Source organism: Amblyomma maculatum, chromosome 1 (assembly GCF_055883805.1).
Source record: "Amblyomma maculatum isolate TAMU_Amacu chromosome 1, ASM5588380v1, whole genome shotgun sequence".
In the NCBI taxonomy this organism is placed as follows: Eukaryota; Metazoa; Arthropoda; class Arachnida; order Ixodida; family Ixodidae; genus Amblyomma; species Amblyomma maculatum.
In genome coordinates this window covers 274,881,003-274,907,615 of record NC_139344.1, presented here as the reverse complement: position 1 = coordinate 274,907,615, position 26,613 = coordinate 274,881,003, and the positions used below count along the sequence as shown (strand labels likewise).

Below are 26,613 nucleotides of genomic sequence, written 5' to 3'. Positions count from 1 at the left end.
GGGAGTTCAGAGCCAAACTTGGTTTTGCATTTGGACGACATGGAGGCCGGAATCCTGAAGTCAGCATCATGAAACGTGTTCAGGGAACACTGGGCCATTTCCTTGATCGACGAGAAATCAATTTACCCTCGACGACCATTTTTGGGACTCGCTAGGCATTGAAGAAAGCACCCGAAAAAATTTGATTTTATAAAAAATTCACTTTACTTAAACTTCCGACTGGCACATAGTGGACGATGGCGGTTGGCAGTTTTGTGCCCATTCTGATGCTTTACTGACTCACCACACACAGTGTTTACACAGACGGCGAGTGTCAACCAGGGTTCGATGGCTGTGCTGCTATTGACACATGGCGGGTAAACTTAGATGAAGTATAGACGCGAAAACGAACCTGCCATGGCGAATTCGCTGAATTTCCGCATTTTGAGGGTGCTTCACTGCATAGCCCTCACAGTTCATGAAGTGAAGCATCCTCAAAACGCGGCGGGGCCCTCTGTGAAGAGACACAACTGCTACTGCGTCACGCTGCGATATGGGACCCAGAGAGACTCAAGATTTTGGAGCATTTCTTTCAGGTGCTCCTATATGTGAATTCTATGGAGCATGTCACGGTCCTATATGTGAATTCTATGGAGCATGTCACAGTGCCCCGAATAAGTCCGAATGATCAAGCATGTCCGAAAAATCAAAGGTCGGAATTTTCACTCGCCGACTATTTGTTCTTATTCTTTTTTTCAGAGTCCAGATATAATGAAAAGCAGACAAAGCAAACTCATTTCCAATTCCCGCTAACTTCGTTATAACTGGGTTAGACTGTATATTTAAAGCCAATTATTTTTATTGCGCATCAGGGCATTCTAAACATACAAAATGAAGGAAGAAGGCAGTGATGCCCTAACACAGAAGCTCTATTTTGTTTTAAACAGCCTAGACAGAAACACATAAAGGCACTAAGCTCTACTCTGTAATGAATTTGATTCTGATTAATTTGGATTATATACAGCAAACAAAATGTTTGCTTTTACTCATTTTGATGGAAAGTGAGATAACTAAAAACAGGCTAGAAAGATAATAGCTGAATTTTCGTCATCCGCAGAACTCTTGGTGCATGTCACTTTCATTGCAAACTTGAAACACCGAGGTGGAGATGGTTGATGAATGGTTGGTTGGCCCATTTTCATCAATTCAACTGTCCTATCCTGTGCCCAGTAGTCCTCTTGGAATGCTTTGAACATGCCTGGGTGCCTCTTTAAATGTGTTGCAAATGTTGCCATGCTTGTTGGCATTTTTAACAGTGGGCCTTGCAGTCCAGTGGAAAATTTATACTGTACAGTAAAAGCTCATTAATCTGTGCTTCAAGAGTTCAGGAAAACATATGGAGGTCCCTTATGATCTGATTTAAGGGTATGAAGCTACAGTGCTAAGGGCTCATATCTGCAGGCTCCCCTAGCGGATCATAGTTTACGTACATGCACTTTGCCACTTGCTTGATCCCTATTTCCTTAATTTCTGGTTCTATTATCTGCCACATCCTCATTACCATACAGTTGCAAATTACCACATTACGTGGAAAGACCACCAGGCATAGATATAAATCTCCGCTTTAACCGAGCCATACGAACGTGCCTGAGTGGCCCAAGCAGAGCATGTCTGACTCGAAATCCAAAGGCCCAAGGAAAGACCACCCAGCATAGATATAAATCCCAGCTTTAACAAAGATGCACGAGCATTCCAGCATGGCCAAGGAGCACGTGCCTGGCCCAAGATCCAAGCGTTCCAGAGGGTTCGATTCTGGAATCACCCAACCAGCTAAAGCGAGAACCCCAAGGGAACAGTGTTTGCACGATTTCACACAAACCGCCCATGAATCAGTGCCCAGCCATGTCACCTGCCACAAAGACATGGTCATTCTTTTTTGCTCGCAGTGCCAATAATGCTGACCCCAGATTTTTTGGGGAAATGGAGACTAGCGTTAGCAAGTTAGAACATTAAAATTATCCCGAAATTTGATTTATCAAATTACCTCGCAAAAACTGTCAAGAACTGCTTACACCGCAGTAAGTTGGTTTGGTGAAAAACTGAAGAGTGGTTTCCAAATTTTGCCATGAGAATAGCATGGCAATGGCTACCTTCCACATTTGCATCACTGCTTCATTGTGCGCATACTGTCGAGGGCATCCAAGAAAAACTGCTCCAAAATTATAAGGCATCCTTCATGGTGTGATGTGATAGAGCTCCGCCACTACAGCACCACATCCATCATGAGCAGCAACATCATTTGTGAAAAGACTTCACCTCGCAAACAGCGACTGGTATGGGCACAAGGAGAAGGAACTGATGGAAACAAACGGACGGAAGCAAAGAAAACGGCTCGGCAGTGTTGAAGTGGTGAGCAAAAAAACAGAGAAAAGGGAACATCAGTAATACATCAGTTAGCATCTGAAATAGTGCTCAGCTGGTTAGTTTGGCTGGCTAATACTGGTTGGTAAGGTCACCATCACTGATGACTCATGTTAAGCTCATAAAAGTGAAGTCAAAACTATGTGGTCGAGCTATTCTCGGCGACAGGGCTGTTTATTCGTTGCCACATCTGCCGCTGTGTGCATATAAGAGGTGCGCAAGCAACTCTTCACCATGAATTTCATGTTTTGAGTAGGGCCATTTCGATTATCTTTTACAGCACATTCATACCTGGATGTGGCTTGTACGCTCGTTTCAAATGACCAGCATGGGACTCGTAGCATCTGAATCAAGTAAGCATCTGTCACCATACACTTGCACGAGTGGTGGCCAGAAATGGTTTGGTTTGTGTGGTTTAACGTCCCAAAGCGACTCTGGCTATGAGAGACACTGGTGGCCAGAAATGAGCTGGCAGTTTGAATTAACAAGCTTCTACTGAACATATATGTGGTTGCCAGCCATTGTCATCACTATATGGCAACACATTGCAACCACCACATTTGAGGCACGGTTTAGGGGCATGTTTCTAGTTTTGTGGCCAGCTTTGGTCCATCTTGGCCAACCCTGATGCTGCGTTGATAAGTATGACATGACATCAAAAGTACCCAAAGCAAGTGCTCTGCGGATGCAAATTCTAAAATATTGATATTTAAATCAAACATTATTCACACGAATGTTAGAAAGTTTCGAATATTCCCTCATCGAACACTCACACATCCCAGGATACAGCTTAAGTCTGCAGGGAAGCTTCACCCACACTCGGGACCACAACACAAAAAAATAGTACATACAGTTATCAAAGCTTTTTTTGATGTTGCAACAAGAAGTTCATCAAAAGATAAAATACAATAAATGCTTGTTGATCCAACTTCCCTTAGTTCGGAAATCCCTATAATTCGAACTTCCAGTTCGACTCTGGCTATTGCCTATGTGAGTCAATGGTTCTGTACACTTGTTAATTTGAATGGTACGTGTCTCACACAAGTTAATTCAGACGGGCTCCCAGAGGCACGGCACATCCAGTTATGACCAATGTAACGAGAAATCATCAAGACGGCCAACTCAAAACCTGAATCCCGTGCTGAGAGTGGCTCACACATCTCTTACAACAGTCTGCAATCACAGGTGTGATGACAAAAGGGCGGTCGGCCCCATCTCCCGAGAAGAGCCAGAATACATAGTTTCAGTTTCGCTCTTCTGATCGTCATGCCAGCTCTGAGCAGCAGTGGCTACACCAGCCAGCATCTACCAGTCCACCGATGTTACACATGCCGACTGGCACACTGCTAGTGTCTTCTTTCCCCAAACAACCATTCTTTTCTCTCCACTTCCACTAGCTTCATCAGTATGGTCCCATTCTTTCAGTGCACTAAAACTGCAAACTCATCACGCCAGGCAAAATGAAGGAAGCAACGCCTAATGACTTACCTTCAGCTGAGTAATTGATGATCCCAGGCCCTTGGTACAGAGCTCCATTACTCCATAAGAACAGAAAGTGTCTCGGACTGAAAACGAAGAAACCATGCTTGTCTTACGCACTTGCCCTAATGACACAGGGCCAAGGCAAAGTGCACATCACAGGTAAGCAATTGCAACAAGCACTCAAGTCTACCATACTGCAGTAACTGGCCAATTCTCAGACTTTGCTGAGGAACCGTCACGCAATCCGTCACGCAATTCACGACAAACATGTATAAGGGACCTGTGTGCTGTGCGATGTCAGTGCGCATTAAAGAAGCCCAGGTGGTTCAAATTTCCAGAACCCTCAACTATGATGCCCCTCATAATAGCCTGAGTCACCTCAAGATGTTAAACCCTATCAACCAAACAAAACCAGGAAAATGTGCACCCACTGTAAAAAGTAAACGAAAGACGATTATGTATTCAAAAATTCAGAATGCAATGGTTGAGATCTGTTAGTGCACTGTGTAATTTGCACAATCACAATTATGCTACATATATCTGTTCAAGAATGCATAAAATGATGGCAATAAAATTAATTTCTTTTTACTGATAATGCCTCCCATTCACTTCTGACAGCCCCTCCAGATAATGCAAGTGACTTAATTTTCACAACCCCAATTTTTGCATTTTTCACGCCCTATATATCATGAAAAAATTTTTCCGGCTAATAATATGAGCAAAAGGAACACTCAGGAACCTGACACCTCTGCGGCATGAAACTTAAACTTGCGCAAAATAAGTAGTTTAGAGCAGTCTTGGCCAATACTTTGGGTGTTGTAGAGTACAAAAAGTTCACTTTTTAAGACTATAATAGACTCTGTGCTGATAACGGGATGGCAGCTGTGTTCGGCGTAGCTCAGATGACGCCACTAACTATGGGGCAGGGGGAAAACAAGGTGGAGGAGGGCAGTTAGAACTGCTCACGTCTTCTAGCGTGTTCCTTCTATCATGTGTTCATGACAGCTGCTGGTGAAACAGAGGGGAAACAGGCTTGTCCTTGCCTTGCACATGAGCCAATGTGCACTGTTGCACTAGTGTGGAACTGGTTCATGGCATGGTTGACGACAAAGTTTGCGACATGCCAGGTCACACATTTTGATGTGGACGTAATGTGTGGTACAGATAAAAAAACAGCAACACAGCACTCATCAAAGATAAGCTGATATTATTAATGTAAGCGTAACACACTGAATGGTGAATTTCAATAATTTTCAAGCCAGTTTTCCCAGAGAAATGATATTTCTGAAGTTCATAAATTTCCTTTCTGGACCATTCATTTATTCGGTCCACTTCCTGGGTGCAGCTGAGATAAAAAAATTTGTAAGTGGTCGTACACAGAGGAAATGTTTGCTGGCATAAAAGACAGATGGCCACTTTTAAATTGCAGTTTATAATATATATTGATTTTTTCTAGTTCCTATACTACAAAAAATTTATAAGGTTATAGTGCATCAAACCAGAAAGCTTCAAACCCCAAGTTATATGTTCTGTAAAAAATGTTTTCTGTGAAAGTTCCATTGTTATCATTTTTACCAAGAGAAACTTCACACTGATTGCTCCTAATAGAAGCAAAATGAACAACTTTGTCTCAAAGAGATATTAAATAAAATTTAATTTCATCCTGTTCTTTATCCGAGCCAAAAAGAAAAAAAAATACTGATGACCCAATAAACCTTATGCAAAAAAGCCGCCATGTAGCAATCGCCGCATGTGCTTCCGCTGTGTTTGAGAGTAGCTGAATTGAGGAGCGGCAAGCAGCTTAGTAGGGGGTTGCGTGGCCGGCTGGGTTAATGCTGTCGCCGACAACACCGACATACTGTTGTGTCCCTTGCCGTACGCAAAACAAAAATAAGAATGTTGAAGAAAAGAAGCAGCAAGTTATATCCATTGAGCCTTTTATTTTTTTCTTGCGGCCTTGTCTTGATCTGCTGTCGCGTGGTTCTCCCGCTGTAGGCGCACTTTCGATCAACGGTGCACTTGAACTGTATAATGGTATCTTACTTACCCCTGCTTTGAAAGATTGCAAATTCGTACTCGGTGCCATGGCAGATAAAATATATCACCAACAGTGTGCTACACTTGTCTGTACAAATTTCACATAAAAGATCTGCAAGAGTGTTTGCTCTTGATTTGCTTATCACGCCAGCTCCTCCCAGATGTTACTGCTTTGTGCACAAGCTGTCGAGAGATTTTGTACATATGTATATGTCTGGGTATCCAGAGAGACCCTGGGACAAAAACGGAGAAAGGACGGGATGGTGCAGTGGTAAGACGCACGACTACTGTGCCGGAGTTGCCAGGTTCGAACCTAACCACGGCGGCTGCGTTTCTATGGAGGTGAAACAAAGTGGCGTCCGTGTGCTGTGTGCGCACGTTAAAGATCCACAAGTAGTCAAAATTACTCCGTAGCCCTCCATTATGGCGCGGTTCAGGTGTACACAGAGCAAGTGTGACAGATACTGCGCCTTTCCCTTCCGATAAACCACCCCAACCAAACGAGCGGCCACTCGTGGGTGTGTGTGTTTGTGTGCACCGTGGTGCTTTTCAGCGGCTGGTCTAGTGTTTCTGGCACGACTGCTGCTTACTACTGCCGGCCGGTGGACCAGTGGCTTGCAAGATGCTGAGCGAAACGGTCGTCGGTGTAAATTCCTGTAGTTTTCTTCTTCCATGTAGCCATTAAATCAGTTGTTAAGTTTCACCGGAGTTTTTATTTTGTGACCGAAATACTCCAACGCAGACACACGACAGCAACGACAACGACAAAACAGTTTGTTGCCGAAACCCGGGACTCGATCTGCTGTGGATTTGTGAGATACCGGCTTCAGTTCAATGCTCACGTCAACGCATCCATGCCAGGGACGTCTCGGCAACAATTTGGTCACAACTACTGATGTCATCGATCCGGTGAGCTTAATTATTGGCTAACTAATTGCGAAGAAAATGGCACGCCTTTCTAAGAAACGAAGAGTTTTGCGTTCGCAAGTTACGAAGCTGATTAACGAAGTCAACGAGTGGCAAGCAACACTCGCAAGTAATGATACAACATTACTGCACGCTAGGCTCAGCAATCTGCAACAACAGCTTCAGACCGTCGGCAGCAAAATCGAACCATTGGTACAAGGAGCTCTGCAGCCACGGCAAATGTGGAAGCTGGGAGTAATCGAAAGGGCTTTCACGGGAAGAGACAACCGGACAAGAGCTTTTGAAGTCCGACTGCCAGGGGGGACCAGACTTCGCCGTCTAATTCAGCTTGGTTCCGAACCGCGAAGTTTATTCACGGCAAGAATTTGGGAAAAAGAGAAAAAAGACTGCTGATTAATCATCTCAAGTGATGCCCTGCCCTGGCTGTGTGCGCTCAGACCGATGAAAGTTGTGCACTGAACGATCGAGTGTACAAGCTTGAAGTAGGCCTAGCATGTTCCCCAGCACAGGAGACTGCTATTGCCAGCGGTCGCACCTGCTGCGACACTGATATCACAGGCCGCAGGTGGGCAGAAAGACAAACTCAAAACAGAAAAAGCCTGATCTCGTGGCAACTCCAGCAATGAAGCGGTAGTCTGATTGTTTTTTGCGATGACGACAGCAGCATGGCGGGCAGTCAGCTTGGCAAGGCGGAGTTCACGATAGTCAGATGTAAACAGTTTGCTGAAACTGGCGAAATGTAAACCATACGGCGGTGATATTCACGTTCAAAAAGGTAGTCTTGATATCCAGTATGTAGTCTTCATAGAGCTCGCAGTGCGTTTGCGCCGATCTGATCGCGTCCATACTCCTTAGTGAATGGGCTTGCTTCCCGTGCAATGCAGAGCACTGGGAAGCAGTAAACAGCTCCAAATGACATTTTTTTCCGTAATGAACGTTTCACACCATGGTCTTGATGCAAGTCACATGCAGGCTGATTTTTTTTTTTTCACGTAATGAAAAAAAAAAAAATCAGCCTGCATGTGACTTGCGCAGCCAAAAAAGTGACAACTGAACGTGCTGCAACTGCAAATCAAAATGAAAGAGGCGACACTTAGACGTTGGAAAGCAAAGAGACTACATCCCTGAAGGTTTCTAGCCATTTTAAATTGTTAATGCGTGCATTTCACCAGTAAATGTCCGTTAAATAATCCCCCGTTTCTTTTTTGCTCTTTTCTCAAAACATGCATTGTCGACCACTTGCAGTTTTGCGGATTCAATATCTTGGCACCCAAAGCACATAGAGCTGAAATTTATTTTTCAATGGGAAGCTGAATGTATGCTGTGTAAAATGTAGGAAGCAGATTTTTTGTTTTTGAAAGTTATTATTTTGATGAGTTTACTCCACTTGTTACACACGCTTTGAATACTGAAATTATTAAGGCTGTAAAATGAGTACTATTTAACATATCGCTAAACTGCTCACAACATTTCATTCTTTACTCTTCTGGCTATCTAACCATGCCTTAATTTCAAGTTTTAATAACCTGTTATTTCCGAATTTAGGCCTTAAACAACGGAAGTTGATTATTAATTATATTGCAAACTAACCGGGCTACAGTAAAAAAGATTGCATATTTGAAATCAGCATGAAAACTTCAGTAAGGTTGTGAATTTTTACTACAATTCACCAAAAAACAACAAAAATAGCTCTAAGTCTTCTCTTATACCAATTTGCTGCACTTGTTCAGCATGATTTTTGTTGCTGCACTGATGGTGATCACCATGATGTTTACTTTTTTTAATAAGTGCGAGAATTTATTTCTTTCTAGATTATAGGAGATGCTTCGAAAAGGTAATCCGGATTAATTTGGACCACGTCGGTTTTGTATTCTCCCATAAATTTCACTGAATAATGCCATTTCTTCTCTAAAGGGACAGAACACTGGAATTTAGGTCTCGAACTTTTTTCGGACCAATGGAAAGATTGATGTCTAAAATGTTCGATTTCATAACGATTTTGTTGGAAACGGTGTAGAAAATTTTTACCGAGAATTTTTCGATCCGTGCATGCGCCCATTTTTTATGTAGTCCGATGCTGGAAACCATGAGCAGCGACCGTGATGACGACTGGTGGTCGACAAAAAAGACGTATCGAAAACAAATATATCTTTTACTCGCCAGACAGTAATCATGCATTTTTTGCGTAGAGTAACATCCTTTTCAGTTTCGCACTCAATGCTGTTACGGCATAAAAATGCACGCCTCGTCAACGGAAGTTTTAGTGGACACTATCATTGCTTCATTCACGGAATTGCAAACACTGTGGCGCCATCTAGTGGCAAAACCTGAAAGCATACCTCTCGCGGTGCGAAAGGAGATGTGGTTTTTATTTAAGGACGCACTGGAGAGAGCGCAAAATATAATAAGTTATGACAAGCACTCCTAGAAGAAAAAAGAACAGTGTGCAGTTACGAAAATCAGAGATATTTTGCTGGCATGTAGTCATGTGGGATACTATAATGAAAGTAAAGTAAACCCTCGTTACCACGAAGTTGTAAAATCCGGGAAAAATTTCAAGATAAGCGGAGTTTCGAGTTAAGCAAAATGCCGAAAATTTCTGGCAACAACCACTGGCGATCCGTCGCGCGCCACCGCCGCCAGCGCCTGTCGTTGCCACTGGTGCACACCGCATGGTGCTACCGGCCTCTGCGACAGAGGCACGTTTTCAGCGTTGCTTTGTTACCGCCCCCCGTTGTCGTTCGGTCACGGAGGGTACAGCTACGCTATATCCCATTTCTAACACTGCACAGCTTGAAATACAATAACACTGATAAAATTTTTTACGCATCGCGCTTAAAAAAAAAAAAAAAAAAAAAAAAAAAAAAAAAAAAAAAAAAAAAAGAGAGAGAGAGAGAAAAGGTCGCAGCGCAGCGTTGTGCTGCGCTGCGCTGCATTGCAAGCAGTGGCTTTCTCCTGCTCCTTTCGAAAATTAACAATATCTAGCCACACTAGCCTTTTTATTTTCCTTTACTCCCTACCAAGCTTTTAGTGAATCGTCTCAAGTCTCGATGTGCCCATATATGCATGGATCAGTTTTCGCTCAAACCGGACTAGGAAAACAAACTACAAACTTATCTCGCAAAAAAAAAAAAAGAAAGAAAAAAAAGAAAAAAAAAAGAAAAGAAAGAAAACCAGGATGGAAATTGAGTAGCCTAAAGCCTTCTGCAATTGGCTGCCTCGCGAGCTGCTTCCGGGTGAGACGCGAAATTTTCTAAAAACCCAGAACCTGAGTGTGACAGCTACGAGCAAAAATGCTTTGGCGACCCTTGGCTCGTCGTGCCCGTCGACGCTCCACTGCACAAAGGGAGCTTTTGTAATAAACGCAAAAGAATTCTTAGGAAAAACTGAATTTTATTATTTTGGAAGTAATGCTTGCCTGCTTCACATTGGCATTCGGCCCGACAAAAGCGTCCTCGAGCTGCTCAACGCATCGCATAAGCCGTTGGTCGCCGCTGCTGTATTCAACTTTGTTGCGGACATCACATACATACCAAAAATCAATCAACGCTTTGTGTACATAGCGCGACAAAACAGAACCACACAATCACTAAATCGCTCTTGCCGCTATGCACGTGCGAAGGGCAGCTGGCCGAACCACGCTGAACTGGCTGAACTGACTGCCCGATAAGACCTATCAGCCCCCCGCGCGTGAAAGCGGCGCTCACGTGACTGCTCCCAAGGCGAAAAACGGCTGCGTCCGCGGGAATTTTGTATTCGCTCTTCGAACGTGACCGCATTCAGCACTTAGTATAGGAACAAAACGCTCGCTTGGAGCCCCTATCACCTTTGGGTAATGACCTTTGTCTTCGGTTCTTCTGGTCAAAATTTCGAGATATCCGCATTACACTCGAAACATGATTCGAGATAAATGGGAGCTAATACATAGCACCTATGGGAGGTGAAGGCATGGCGTGGAAAATTTTCGACTTAACCGATTTTTCGAGATATGCGAGTCCGTGTCAACGAGGGTTTACTGTAATAGGGTTTATTTGCTAGATAGCGCCTCAGTTGTTTTCATGCAATTTTCAATGGCAAATTAAAATTGTAAAGCCTCTTTTCTTTGATATTGTAGTGCTCGATTTGTACTATACGAGGTAAGATCTTTTCATCTCCACCATAATCTCATGACGTATTTTGGCCAGTGTTCTGTCCCTTTAATCTTCATGGCGCACCATCAAAAGAGTGTCGTGAGGTAGGGATTGAAACTGTGAACCATTTGCTACTATCCACAGAACAATATCGTGTGCCTTGGTGCGCTTAGTAGTAGATGTGAGGTTTTACTACTGCAGCTATCATAGCAGGAGAAACAAGGGTGAGTGCACACATGTGTTTTCCAACTTTATTTTGTCTACAAATACCCAGCCCTACAAATGCATGCCTAACATTTTCTGTATGCGTATGATGCTGGGTGCGCTCTACTACTTCACTGAATTGCTGCTAGTAAATGTTTTGTTGTACTGCAATATGTACAAAAAATGCCATGCATCACAACTCCACAATGATCACATTTGTGTTTCTTTCGGGTGTTAATTCACTGCATTCTTGATGAATTTGAACTTTGCAAGATATGTTTAGAGTAGCGCATTAAACGAAAACCGCCATTCAGCATTACACAGCCCATATGTGTTCACTAACATTTCTGAAAAGGATTTCGTGAAAAATGTTGCTAGTGTTGAACATTGCATCACAATGCCAGTTTTGCGAATGCAGTACCTCTTTACGAAGTAAAATGGGAATGTAGGCAGCGTGGACAAGTTCATTGTTCATTTTTCCGTCATTTTTTTTTTTCTCTGAATAGCAAATAGCAAGAAAACCCAGCACAAAACAGATGCAGCTAGTGTAACTGCACCAGCTGCAGCTGTCCAGCAACCCACCCAACCTTTCAACATGGCGTCACGTGGAGCGGTTCGCTGAATGTGTGATAGATGGCAGAAATTTTGCATCAGGACTGCTGCTCTATATTAAAGGTCCACTGAAATGGCCACCAAGAAGCCACTGATAAACGTGTTCAGTGTGTAGAACAAATACTTTTGAGCACTAACCTAAAGTATAACTCCTTGGAACAAAGCCAGCGATTTATTATTAATTTTTAAAAACAGCGTTTCTTGAAATTCGCGGGCAGAGAGAATGTCGCTTGGCGGTGCCGCATGTAACTATTTCCTTAACCCGTGACGTCACGGGTGAGTTGACTGGCAAGGCTTGCTAGAAGCTGCCATTCGCTGCGGCCACTGCAGCCATGACGTCTCGGACACACTTCCGGTAGCTGCGAAAGTCGTCTGCTCGTGCGCTGCTCAAACTCTGTGCGGGCTGTTACACAGCTCGCCGCCCTTATCGGTTAGGCGGCCATTGCCCATCAAGTACAACAACCGAAGCGATGCAGTGATCGGCAGAATGAAGCTGCATTTACAAATATCTTATTTATATAACGTGGTTTCAGGAGTACCGGAATGTCGTCCGACGAGGCGTCAACAGCACGGTCAAGCACCGCACGATGGCAGCACCTCCTCGACCGCCGTAAACACCGCCGCTGTGGCCCCTCCTCCCGCATACCGTATGCGAACGACAGGGCAGATTGTTAGCACTGATGTCCGAAATAAAGCGTGCTAAAATTTGTTGGCGTCTGGAATACTGGGCCGAATATCAAGCATGAAGCCCTCGTGAGGATCGCTGACCAGCAGCAAATTGCTAGTAAGAGCGATAGCCATGATACAAGCAAGTTTCTGCTCAAGCGAGCTGCCGCTGGTGCATTTCGGCTGCTCCGATCTGCTCGTACTAGTTCTGCGATTAATGCGTCGCCAGAGTTATTCCTATAATTTTTTTACTACGGCAGGATAGGATTCATTATAAGGCAGTTTCATAAGTAGACGATTTACGACAGCGTTGATCAGTTCCAAAGCACCGACTGCCGTGGCTTCGAAGTGAAACAATTTAGGCCTAGCGACGACTAAGGACGGTCACGCACGGCGCTGTCGTTTTCCGCGCTCGCGCGCCCCACCCCCGCGGTAATTGTGTAACGTACCTCAGCCTACTTGCGGCATCCCGTGCTGCAAGCGTTGCAAACTTGTGTACTTTCATAGCTAAGGCCACGCATTTTTTGACATTCTGCTCTGCAACAAGCCGTTCAAACGATACTGTAGGCAAGACAAGGCTTCAGTACGCAGTCGGTGCGCTGTCGGCCGTAACCGAAGACGTCGGGCGGCACCATATTCTATACACCGATCTTTAAACGTGATACAGTGGGCAAATGAATAACTTTGTGAAACCGACCCGCTCGTACGTTTCGCGCACTCGTGCGCCAATGAGTAGCCTCCGTCAACAGACGCCGTCATAACCTCGATTAACGACGCAAATCGAGGTCACCAAGCTCGGTTTGCGATAACCGCGGTTAGTGGTGTAATCATGGTTTGGTCCGCAGTGTAACATGGGCTAACCACGGGTTCGCGGTTACCGTCGCTGCGCGAACTGGCGAACTCCTCAGGCGTGTGCGAGCGTCGAGCGAGGACGGGTTGACGCGAGTACGCCAGCAAGCGAGCGCGCGTCAACCGGAAGTTCGTCGAAGTGACGTATTTCTGGGCGGAGCTTTGAACTTGCTTGTATTCTTTATTTTTTTTATGGCTCCCTTCGGCGTACGAGTTGAGACGGAAAATTGGAAGGGTCATTTTTAATCGCTGATATCTCTGGTGTTACAGAAGCTAGATAGAAAATTTTTGCGGGAGAATGATGGGTGGTTCAATATCTATCAGTGTTATGGCGTTGTTTACCCTTTTTGGTGACCCATTTCAGTGGACCTTTAAGGCTCTGGAATGTTTGTCAGCCCTGTTGTGGCACAATGCTTGTTTGTATTTGTTCACATGGTGCATCATCCAAAAGCAAGTCTCGCTATGAGAATGCCATAGTGGAAGGCTCCAGATAATTTTGACCATTGGGGGTTCTTTGTAGTTCACCGACATCACATGGTACGTGGGTACCTTGCCTTTCACTTGCATCAAATGCAGCTGTTGTAGCCAAGATTGAAGCCAGATCTCTGGGTTTAGCCGTTGACAGCTGTTCACGCCCGAGCCACCATGGCAAGGCTAATGGCATCATGCTCATTAGTGCAGTGCTGTTATGTTGGGACCACCACAATATTTCCTGCACTGTAGACTCTGCCGTTAGCATGGCATTGTGCACAGTACTCTGTTCTCAGTTCTTGCGCACAACTTTTAACACTTTCTGCTACTGTGGAACTCCCGACTCATGGTGCATTATTGTTATACATGCGTGAATAATGGCTTTTGGTTCAAAACGAATTTGAAGCAACAGTAATTCCCTTCAAACAATTTTAGAGCAAATAGTTTGAATGCTTTCTGCACATAAAGAAACACTAAATGGCAGAATTTAAAAAATAAATGGCTTCAAAAATGCCGACCACATGAGCCATGCCTACCACAAGGAGAGCACTGAAAGTTTCGCCCCCGCCTCGGTGGCGCAGTGGTTACGGCGCTCGACTAGTACTGTGAAGAAGGATGCGGAATCGGATCTCAGCTGTGGAGGCCGCTTTTCGATTGAGGCAAAAAGCAAGGCGCCCATGTGTTGTGCGATGCCAGTGCACATTAAAGATCCCCAGGTGGTCGAAATTTCCAGAGTCCTCCGCTACGGTGTTTCTCATAGCCTGAGTCACTTTGGGACGTTAAACCCCACAAACCAAACCACACAAAGTTTAAAATACCAATTTCAAATGTTTCAAAACAAAGCAATTCTAATGCAGGCAGAACAATGTTTTTCCATTTGGAAATACATAAACAGTAACAAGCAAATAATATGTAACAAAAAAGACATTCTAACAATAAAACCTCATATCTGAAAACACTACAATCAAGCATTCCATTTCACATTTTGCCTGAATAAAATTTCATATTTTTTACCACTCCATCAACCAGAACACTTCCACAAGTCTGACTAGTATACTGAACATGACAGCGATGGCTCACCTTTGTACTGGCTCACAGTTGTCAGCCAAATTGCAGGGTTCACTTCCACCTCAGAAGGTGGGATCAGAATGGAATGATGGCCAGAATAAACACTAGAGAGGAAACAAGAACCATAGGTTATGAACAGCATCACTACCCTCCAAAATGTAACACTTAACTACACATTTCAACCTACACCACTTCATGTCTCATGGGCCAATCAATAACAAGCATTTAAAAAATAACAATTAACTGCCGTATTTCATGTTACTAACTGCTTAGTGCACTAACTGAAAAAAAAAAAAAAAAAGTGAACAGTTTTCAGAGGTCATCAATGCTGGTCTTGAACAAAACAACAATATGAGAATATACTTAAATTTAAAGAAAACTGTCATTTTTTTACTTTAGAATCAGATACAACTCAAGTTTGCACCCCCACGACGGAAAGTAGTCCGCTGTTGAGCTTTTTTTGTTGTTACCTAATTAACCCCTTGGCATTTCTGCTGCAATTTCTCCGCCGTTGAAAGCATGTTTGCTGTATAAAAACTGCCATAAGTTCCACAGAAAAGCTGCAGAAAAACACACCTTGCTTTATTTTGTTTTTGTAATTACCAACTGCGTCAAAACAATGAAACATTCTCGTGAATATAAAATGCCCTGAAACGTACACGCATGCGAAGTGTTAAGAACAACCAATACTTTGCTGAAAATCAATTTTCTTCATTATCTCTGCCACTGTTTGCATTCTGTAATTTTCCATCATCGAAAGGAGCAGCCTAACCACAGCAGTCACATGCATCATCACTGTCAAACATAAGTTGAACAATCCCAATCCTCATAATTTGCATGAGTCAGGAAAGTGGACGTTCACTGTGTGCGAGAAGAAAAAAAAAGAAAAGCTCTCACTTCAAACAAAAGACACAAACAACTGTGTCCATCTAGTGAAAAAAATATCAAGCAAAAATGAAGTATAAATTTAAGCCACGCTGCTGTCTATGAAACACTGTCAAAAAACAACTATTCTTGAAGTCATCCAAGCAGCCAGCAGACCGCTTGTCATATAAGACTTTTTTAAAAAGCTAACCATTAGATCAAATTATAAGCTAAAAACTTTTGATGCTTCTATCCTGCTTCGTAGAGTCAAATATCAAAAACTGATTTCGTTACTGTTCAGCAGAGTAATACACATGCTGCATATTATGAGCCATAGGTACCAACTGCTCCTTTTTTTGTATCCTCCTATAGTCCCTGACTAATTTTTAGCAGAATTAATAATGGTTATGAAGAAAGAATTAACCAGCCAAAAAGATGCACACAGGAAAACAAGAAGCAGACAGGAGAGACTGGTTCTCTGTTTTCCTGTGTGCATTTTTTTTGGGGGGGGGCTGGTTAATTTTTTCTTCATGCAACGCTCCAACTAGCCCAACAATGTGTAACATTAAAAACGGCTCGAATAACTGAACAGTCTGAAATATCCGAAAACCTCACCTTTGCTGTGAAAAACCGGATTGAAAAATCGTGAAAATTTTCAGTTTACTGCATCGCATTTGCAAGTGATAATACTAGTTTGCATTTCAGCATAAGTCATGGTTACGAAGAAAGAGAAAGGAAACCCATGGGAAGGAGTGAGCGCCTCCTACTGCACTTCTCCCCTCTCCCTGCATCACAGATGGCGGATGCTGCCTCCATAGGAGAGCACAGAGGGGAGGGGGAAAGATGCAGAGGCTCCCCAATATCTCAACAAGCATAGGTATAGTGGGAGGGAATACAGATTTTGTAGCATACTGTGCCCTGCTAGCCAAGAGAAATTAGCAACTGATCTGACCAGCAAATACAGTCGAGTCCACTTATAACGATACCGGTTTTAACAATATATCGATTACAACAATGAAAACCTGCTGTACCATCCACTTTTGAATGTTTTCTATGGTAAAATAACCCACTTACTACAATGCCCCCTTGCCAAATTATCGGTTATAACAATGAAGTCTCGCTCCTGAGTTCTCGGGCCAAAAGGTAGTTGAATGCGAAATCCTTGAAAAGAAAAAAAAAAAAGAAAGGAATTCCAGCTGCTGCACCCTCCCCGCCGCGCGCTCATACAATAGAACCTGTTTTCTGGCCTTCTCCGCATTGTAAGCACGCGCACCTTTCTCCCGCTGCCCTTCCACCCCTCGGAATACAAATGGACTGCGCCCATAGCTCTGTGCTGCGCCACCCTCCGAAACACAAATGGACTTCGCCAACACGCTGACAGTGCCGACAGCGCTGATCAGCGCTGCTCACTCACCCGCTCGCCCCTCATTTTGCGAAGTTCTACAAACGGATTTGGCTTTTTGTGCAAGTTGATTGCGTCGAAGTCTTTCCTGGCCACGCGGTTTCTTCGTGTCGTTTGAATCGCTGCCGAAACGTAAAATGGCTGATCCATCTGCTGATAATCGGACAACGTTGCCGGTGAAAAGAAAGCGCACGGCACGGCTATCGATTTGGAGACGACAAGTGCAGTATCGCGAAGGAGTACGCACTATCGCAACCGACGGTGCCGACGATCATCCGCTCCTCTGAGAAGTTCGACAACGAAAAGTCCTCGCTTGACAGTGGGCGAAAATGCGTTCGACAAGGCGCCTGACGACGACAGTGATGGCGACGACAGCGACGATGATGCGGTAGGGCAGGCTGCCTCAACATTGTTCTCGCAAGAGGCCCTGCAGTTGATTCAGTCCCTCTGGGGCTTTGTTTTCGCGAGGGACCTTACGCTACACTACGTGGTGTACCTAGATGCCATGGAGATGGATGTCGACACGCTTCGCGTGAGGCTAGCAAGGTTAACGGACATGGGGTTTTCTCGTGCAAGCCAGTGAGATGTACGTGGTGAGATGCTTGCAGCGATTTCACCCCGGGGGCCTGCGTGCTCCAATCTCCTCTGCTTTTAAATAAAAGTTTCGTCTTTCTCTCTCTCTCTTCACCCCAGCGTTACTTTGGGATTTCTCAAGCTGAGGGGCAGCCGCGGCAACCTTCTCGTATTTTTTACAAGATCCCTTTCGGGGCCACCAAAACGATGTCTCGGCGGAGCCCGCATATCACTTGCCGTCCGTGACCCCTCTCTGCAGTTATGTTTTTTTTCGTGCAAACCGTTTATAACAATTATCGGTTATAACAATAAAAATTTTGTGGCACTTGAATATTGTTATAAGTGGACTCGACTGTGTTCGCAAAATACACCATCCTTCAGCGGTGAATTTATATTTCTTTCTTGGACAGTGGGTCCTGCTTGAACCATGTACTGATTGGAGCTTTTTCACTAAAAAAAACTAGGTTCAGCATTGTTTCCTCATGTAAAGTCTTTTGTTGGGGGCTGGGATCCTTCTCTTCCCATAAAATAGCCTCTGCCAACAGCCAGAAATAGGCACGGCCTGCAGGTCACACTGTGCACCATTCCACAAGCCGGTTTCTGCCCGTGTAAATGGTCCGTAATTCAGTACTATTACGTTTTTGTTACAAAATAATTTGGGGTAGAGCCATTACATGAAGTTTATCTATCAGTTCATAAAGAAAGGATGAAATGACATATCTGGTGCAGTTTTGTCTAACACAACACAGTGGCTACATATATGAAAAAATTTTAAGCTCTTTATTTAGTCGGCAGCTGTTTCCTTGCTGCCACATACCTATGCCCAGAAAACTTCCCTCCTCAAAGAAAAAGAAGCTTATACTGCCTTTTTGGCCTTTAAAACATTATAACCCCCTTTTTATTTATTATTTCTTAACAAAAATTCATAGCTGCTAAGCACCAAGCATGGTGATGATAAAGAGAGTGCGACTAGATCACGACTCTCTCTTGTATTGAAACATGTGCAGATACCATGTAAAAGGTCATATTCTTTCACAACACTTTTTTCTACTGCCATGCTTGCTGCTCCTAACCGAACGTGGAAAGCATTTCACAATGGGAAACCGTGTACTTTTCCAGAACTCTCTAGAAAGGAGCTAGACTACATCACTGGTATGAGGAAAAACAGCTATGCTGTTGCATGAAAGTCATTATCACTATTCTCCACATGGGCATGCCACTTGTGAATTTTACAGCAAGTAGGGGCTGTCTTCAATCATTTATGAACCAATGCAAGCTCCCCATTAAGCGCAGAACAATGCTGTGACAAAAGCCGTCCAGTGAGTACAAGTCTGAACTGCTGAAGTTTCACTCTTTTGTAAGCAGGCTTCGAAAGGAGCATGGCTATGACCTGTCCCATATAGGGAATGCAGACCAGACGCCAATTTGGTATGATGCACTAGAGAATACCACAGTTTATTTCAAAGGCTCAAAAAGTACCAACAGTTCAAATTATTGCCAAATTAATGGGGGTTGAATTAATGAGCTTTCACTGTAGTTGCAAGTCTTGGAGGTCATGCAGGACAGGGAGGAGGCAGCCGTTACCACAGCAGCCGTGCCATTCATAGTGCATCTTTGGTTTTATGTCTTGTTAGATTCTTTTCAAATTCTTTCCTGTTCAGGAAGCACCACAGCCCTTGGCCACTCTACTGCAGGAGCATTTCTCCGAGCATGTGCCCAGCGTCGGACCACGTAGGCACAGCCGTGTGCAGTTCGAATTATCAGTGGTGAAACCAATTCCCTTTCTAATTATTGGGCTTTTTTGCATATGAACTTCTACGGAGCTTGGCCAGGCCAAGTCTCACAGTTCCGAGTTATCAAAAAATTGGAATTACTGAAGTTCGAACTGATGAGCTTTCACTGCATCATAGGAAGCCACCTCGGGCAGCATGTTCACCTGTTCAGGCACCACAGGACGAAGCCAAGGCCACAGTAAGGGTCTAGGCAGAGGGCAATGTGCCGAGAGGGGTACAGTTCACAGGCAAGCTTCATGCTGCGGCACAGGGAAGTTGCAGCTGCATGTGACATCTGAGAGAAAAGAAAGAAAGCTTTGGTTAAGTAAACTCCACTTCTGTGCCAGTGGCAGAAACTGCGGCTACATTTTCCTGCTAAAATACTCCTAAAATAATGATAAAGATGGCACATATTACGGCCCAACATACTGATGAGCCCTGAAATAGTATAGCATGCACTTTCAAAAAGCACACGGCAGAAAAAGATAATCAACAGACCACATGTACTAATTCTGAAGGAGGTTCACAGAAATTTAAACTACCCTGTCTAATCATTTTAAGACCTGTTATATCTGCTGCAGATGTGTAATCTTGATTTGAAAATCGGCATGCTCACAAGTTAGTCTCACTGCTACTAAATTGCTCAGAGTCCCAGCAGTTGTGCATCAACATGTTCATAACGATTGCATCTGTGCATGAAAAAAGTACTATAGTGGCATTTTAATCCTGTAGCAAGAAAGTTCACTACACATGCTGACACACTCTCCACTGCTACAAAACAGAAACAAATAAGGGCAGCCTTGCTGCACTTCCAATTGTCCCAGGATCCATTAGTAGGAAACAAAAACATCTTTTATACTCCTCTCTTTGGGAACAGTCAAGGAATGAATGATGTCAAATGTTCAAAACATAGGAAGCTGAAAAAAAAAAGAATGATGACTGTGTGCTGCCAGTTATATGTTGATTGGTTGATGTGTTTTAGTCATGGGTGCCTTACTGCAACAACTCAAGACAGCATAAAAAGGTCATTTAATATTAAACATATACAGTAAAATCTCGTTAATTCGACTCCTGTTAATTTGGAAAATTGGATAATTTGACCTTCGCGCCTGGTCCCCAGAATTATGTATAGGAGTCTATGGGACAAAACTCTCGTTAATTCGGACGGATTTGACCGCACAACGGATAATTCAGACAACTTCGGGCAGCTACCGAGGCCCGAAAACGAAAATAAGACGAACGCGGCGCAATAGCGATACCCAAAAGCCGCATCGCCATGGACATCAATTAATCAACTTGGCTCGACTTGTGGCTGGATGAGCGCTTTTTCTTGTTTTTTCACGAGTCGACGTTACTGGCGGTGCCATTTTGTCGTTTTGCTGCTGTCAGTGCGCTACGCTGTTGTATTGAAGACTGCTCGCTTTAGTGCGGCTCATTGCTTCTCTGTTGTGCGCTGGTATCACCGCACTCGCCCCCAATGGCAACACCGGCGAAACGGCCGAAGAGCTACGAGGCCAAGGACTTGGCAACCAAAGTGTAAATTTTGCGGGCCCTTAAGAACGGGCTCTCCCGACAAGAAGCAATGAAAAAATATGACGTTAAAAGGAGTACTTTAAGCACATATATAAAAAATGAAGAACAGATTCTTCAGGCGTTCGAAAGTGAGAAGTTCCAAGCGTCAAGAAAGCGTCTGCGAACAGCAGCTCATCCGGAGTTGGAAGAAGCCTTGCTTCGGTGGGTGGTCAACTCGCGTGATGCAAACCTCCCATTGAGTGGGCCCCTCATCATGGCGCAGGCCGAGAGGTTTGCACTGATGATGCATATCGATGGATTCAAAGTGTCAGAAGGGTGGTGTGCGCGCTTTAGACAGACATGGTCTCGTTTTCAAGACTGTGTGCAGCGAAAGAGGTGCCGTCAACGAAGATGTTGCCAACAACTGGAAGAACGCTCAGCTGCTGGAACATATCGCAGCATATGATCCAAATGACATTTTTAATGCTGATGAAACAGCACTTTTCTTTAAGGCATTGCCTGACAAGACTGTGACAATGAAAGGAGATCCCTGCATCGGAGGAAAAAGGAGTAAAGAACGAGTCACCGTTCTTTTAGCCGCAAACATGACAGGGACAGAGCGCTTGCCGCTTGTCGTCACTGGAAAGGTACAAAAGCCACGGTGCTTTAAGAACGTGCCTGCTCTTCCGGTGGAGTACCGGGCTAATAAAAAGGCCTGGATGACATCGGAAATTTTTCGCGGCTGGATACAAAAGTTAGACCGACAGTTTTCCGCGAAGAACCGCAAGGTGTTAATTGTCCTTGACAACTGTAGTGCACATAACAGTGCCACCGGACTGAACAACATTGAAGTTGTTTTTTTGCCACCCAACACTACATCGGCCCTCCAACTGATGGACCAAGGAATAATTCAGTATGTGAAGACTAAATACCGCAGGCGCGTGCTGGAACGCATGCTACTGTGCAATGAAGTCGGTAAGCAGTACGACGTGGATCTTCTGAGCGCAGTCAACATTCTTGCTTACGTTTGGAAGAACACGCCTGCGCACGTCATCGCTAACTGTTTTCGACACAGTGGCTTCGTTTTGCCTGAGCCCTGCAATGACACAGTGGCAGAAGTGTCGCCAGACGACAATGCAGATGACTGCCCGGATTTCGGAGGTGTGCTGCCGGATGCGGTGACACTCGCCGATTACATCAGCAATGATGACGGCGTTGCTACAGCCGGCTCTCTGAGGAAGAAATTGTCCGGGACGTACTGCACGGCGAAGATTTGGAGGAGGAAGAGGGGCTACGAGAGGAACAGCCTCGGCCCCCTCGCACTGTGAAGGAAGCAGCAGAGGCCCTCGTTGTGTTAGGGGAATTTTGTTGGGGCACTGCAGATGGCATGCGCGCTGCTGAGCACCTGGAAGGAATGAGGAAAATAGTATCCGCGCGGGTTTCTGCGGGAAAGCAGACAAGCATCCGTGATTACTTTAAGTAATAAAGGTATGTTGAGATAAAATCGTGCATGTTTTTTTTTTTGTTCTCTCGATAATTCGGACATTCGGTTAATTCGGACATATCTTACGGTCCCTAGAAGTCCGAATTAACGAGCTTTTACTGTATATCGAAGCAAAAGCATTACGTGTTCCATTAGCACATAGCAAAATTGTGAGCGTGCCTCTGACGGGTGGTATTTGGCGGACGACATGGATTGCAGGCATGGAGGTGTCACCTCCTGCCAGAGGAGCACAGCGAAGTGGAAGCCTCAGTTCTGGTGCACTAAAAGTGGCATCACAGTATCACATGCCAGTAACCACCTGCCACAATCAACTGAATTAATCGGATGCATTACAAGCCCTGTTACGAGGAAAATGTGGGGGTGACACACAGGGTGCTGTCATAAAACTACCTGCCAAAAGCCACCTGTCACAATCAAATGAGTCAAATAATGCGAAACCATTAAAAGCCCCACAAAAAGGGACACCTTTGCATTACAATCAAATACTATAACATCAGAAATTGGCAAAGCTTTAATTACATGACATAGGAAAAAGTCGGTTCTCATATTACACATAATGGCTGCACTATAAGTGAGTAGGCATAGCATGCTTCTGTCCTATAAAGCAGACTGTAAACCTGAAGGATAATGACACAGGATAAATACAGAGATGAAACAACACATCAATGAACATGATAGCTTACTACTCAGGCCAAATTTCACAGACTAGGGATACAGCTGGGCATTGTGAGGCACCTTCCTATTACAGGCTGTGGGTCAAAACTGCGAGAGAATACAGCTTTACTTTTTACTTTTTCTAGCATATACTGTTATCGAAACACATTCCCCCTCAAAATAACAAATGGCACAGGACAGAATATTTTGACTGTCACCAGAGAAGATTTTTATCGTTCTGCTATTGTGCAGTAAGAGTGCTGCAATGGAAAAGAGGCTGGAATTCAAGCCGACCATTTTGCCTTCTACTGAATGCACCACAAATGCAGCCCCGTCTTTGGGTGCAATAAAACTAATAATTGCCAGCCTTAGCCACAAGTGCAAAAGTCCGTACTCCCTGTGCAAGCCTCCTCCGTGCCAGCAACAAAACAAAAAAAGTGTGCCAGCAACGTTACTATACAGAAACAAGTAAATACTCTACTTGAGTCTGCCCAAGACGGTGTATGTGAAGCCTGCTATCAGCATGAAGATGGTACCAGTGGTGCTGCTTTTGGTCACTATGTTACACTGATGTTTTGTACCGACATATATGTGCCAACCAGCTCAGTCCTCGCCAGTTTTATGAAGCCACTTGCCTTGATTCCCGCAAGCATGCCAGTGGTGCTGACACTGAAATCCAAGTAAGCAATCATCTCTGGCGTTGGGGCCCGATAAATGCTGCTCAGCTTCTTCTTAGGCAGGTCATCAGTCTCCAGAATCATGCGCCAAGACTTGACATCCACCACATTGCTGGCTTCCTGGAGAGCCAAGAATCATTATTCCTACCAGCCTAACTATGCACACTGCAGGCCTCTTGCACTGGCCTCCAATGAGAGCTGTTCTAAGCTAGCTGTGACCACCTCACCTCCCCCTGCTATGTTTGCTTTCCACTGAAACCCACTCTGGCTGTTAGCCTAAAAAATTGTCAGTTATCTTCCCTTCACTATAATATAAGGCAGATATTATGCTGTGTAAAGAATGAAACATTGGAAGTGGTTTTCAGATTGAACGAATATTGAGATATCTAGCAACCACCTGACCTTGGCACTCATAGCCATGGCAACTATATAAGAATTTCATAATAATAAAAAAAAGATTACAGGTGAAAATAAAAAATCTGCTTCCAACATTGCATCCAATCTACTTTCAACTTCACAATGCAAAAAGAATTATAGCTCTAGCTATTTTCTGGTGCCGATATATCCTTTGAGAAAACTTGTGATTCAAAGGAGAACACAGTTTTGTAAACACAGTTGAGTAAAAAGCAAAAAACACAAAAAATAATTTTAATGATTGAAAGCAAGAAATATTTACACAGTTACACTTGCAAAAGCATAATAAAGTCTACCTCATAGGAGACTACTGTGTTTCCTGGAGTATCAGTTCGTGAGGACACGCTCTGGTGACGCTCACTGATGACCCCACTCGTGAGCCAAAATTTCAGTTCACCCCATGATAATGACATTAACATGCCATATATATGAACAAGGAGTGAATGATGTAGGTAGGCAACACTGTTCATGTGATGTCAGCAAATCGTGCAAGTGAACTCCTACAAAATTTTGTTCACACAAACGGGATAGCTGAAACTACAAATCCCATTACCTCCCCTCAAATTTGCATGTGTCTACAGATAGGAGCAATCTACAGTAGAATCTCGGTGATATGAATCTTTTGGGACGTGAAAAAATTTGCATCATTCAAAATTAATGAAATCGGTACACAGAAGCATGGCAAGTGTATCCACGCAGACCTGTTCATGGCTGCGGGGATTTATGTATGACTGTACGGCCATAGCTCACTGCCGGCTGTGCCTATGTCACGAAAGGCGATTGTGATGTCGGTGATATACAGGCCATAAGGCAAGTAAACTACTCCCCATGCCAACAATGTGTGAGCTGTGTGACACCCCCAACTGCTTCCTGTTCATACAGCAAGACAAGAGATTGCAATGTTAACAATATGCAGGCTGCATGCCTAGCAAATGCTCCCCATGCGGACAGCGTGACTAGTGATTGCAGAGTCAATGATATGCGAGCTGTGTGCTGCAGCAAATTGCTCCCTGCGTGTACAGTGCGACTAGCGATCACAGAGACGTGCCGCCACCAACTGCTTCCTGTGTGTATGGCGGAACTATAGCGACTGTGGAGTCGACGATGAGTGGGTAGCGGGTAGCACTGGAGGTTGCTGTCATGGCTCACAGGTTCGTATCAGCAGTAGTGGTAGGAGAAAGTGTTCAGAAGATCTGAAATTCTGCACACTGTACACAATGCACTCCAGCAGAGAGGTTTTGCAACGTCACCCCAAAATTTGTATCAATCGGGTCTATATTCTCGCGATTCTATTGTCTTTTTAAGACTAGCAGAATGCAAGCATAATTATTGTGCATATAATTTAAACATGGCACAAGAAAACAAGACTTAATGACACAAAACCTGAAGCATGCAAATAAGTTTTGAGAATGCATTGAGCTGAAATCTTGATAATGCGTATCACTGCCTTCCAAACTGACACCTTGTTAGCTTGGTGAACACACATCATTAATGCGTGGCTGACTTTCGAAGCAAGTAAGAGCCCAAGATACAGAATATAAGCATGGATGATGTGCATGAACAATGCAAATGCGAAGTTAATTACCTTTGATCGCAGAAGCTTGGTGACAGGCGCTGTCGAGAGAACAATCACAGATTTGCTGACGTCAACAATCATTCGAACGGTTGGCAGGGTAGTCTGCAGGTTCTGTGGGTGTGGTGGCCGGATTGTCACAGGAACCACACCTGCAGGCACAACACACATGAGCTCTCATGTCTGCTCCTTTGTCACGAGTACAATCAGTACTTACCAACATAGAGGCAGCCATAGAATGCACAGATGAGATCAATGCCAGGTGGGTAGATGAGTGCCACGTGGTCTCCTGTGTTCAACTTTCCCTTCTCAAGCAGCAGGCACCCGACCCTCTCTGCTCGCTTGTGCAGCTGAGAGCATGTCAAACTAGACGCAGTGTTACCCTGAAAGTTGAAGAAATGAAAAGCTAAATAAATCACAGCTCCTACAGACAGGCTGGTGAAATTAAGATGGTTACTAGCATTCTCTCATAAAAAATGGTCTTTGCACTGAAACAAAGCAACAGTCCAGCTCAACAATTGCAGGCTGCGGTATTTGAGCACGTTTGAGCTTTAATAGTCCTTCCCCGTGTTTATTTGAATTCATCCCTTCCTGCTTCAAAGTTCCTGCCCCCCTTTGGCATCGTTGAAAATGAAACCTACAACAGCCTATGATGAGAGGACAAACCATCATCACAAGCAGACTGCTGAAAAATCAGCATAGCTGTCTGAGTATTAGAACCATTGCAGATGTCCCAAGCCAACCTCTCTAACTATTATTGTGGCAGCGATGTTAAGAGGGGAGGCAAAAGCAACCTTGATGAAAAGTGGCTTACAGTCACCT

General features: G+C 44.2%; 1 protein-coding gene across 9 annotated transcripts in view; it reads right to left on the bottom strand.

Annotated features, from left to right (window-relative positions):
• The window catches only part of DIP2 (disco-interacting protein 2), a 236,597-nt gene that overhangs the window by 20,874 nt on the left and 189,110 nt on the right, over positions 1-26,613 (bottom strand). For all 9 annotated transcript variants that reach the window (XM_084591333.1, XM_084591337.1, XM_084591335.1 and 6 more), the window contains 6 exons: positions 26,009-26,174; positions 25,804-25,943; positions 23,763-23,924; positions 19,622-19,752; positions 14,859-14,950; positions 3,889-3,965 (listed from right to left, as the gene is read on the bottom strand). In XM_084591333.1, the coding sequence (XP_084447459.1) occupies positions 3,889-3,965; positions 14,859-14,950; positions 19,622-19,752; positions 23,763-23,924; positions 25,804-25,943; positions 26,009-26,174 (768 nt within the window). The remainder of the gene's footprint in view (positions 1-3,888; positions 3,966-14,858; positions 14,951-19,621; positions 19,753-23,762; positions 23,925-25,803; positions 25,944-26,008; positions 26,175-26,613) is intronic.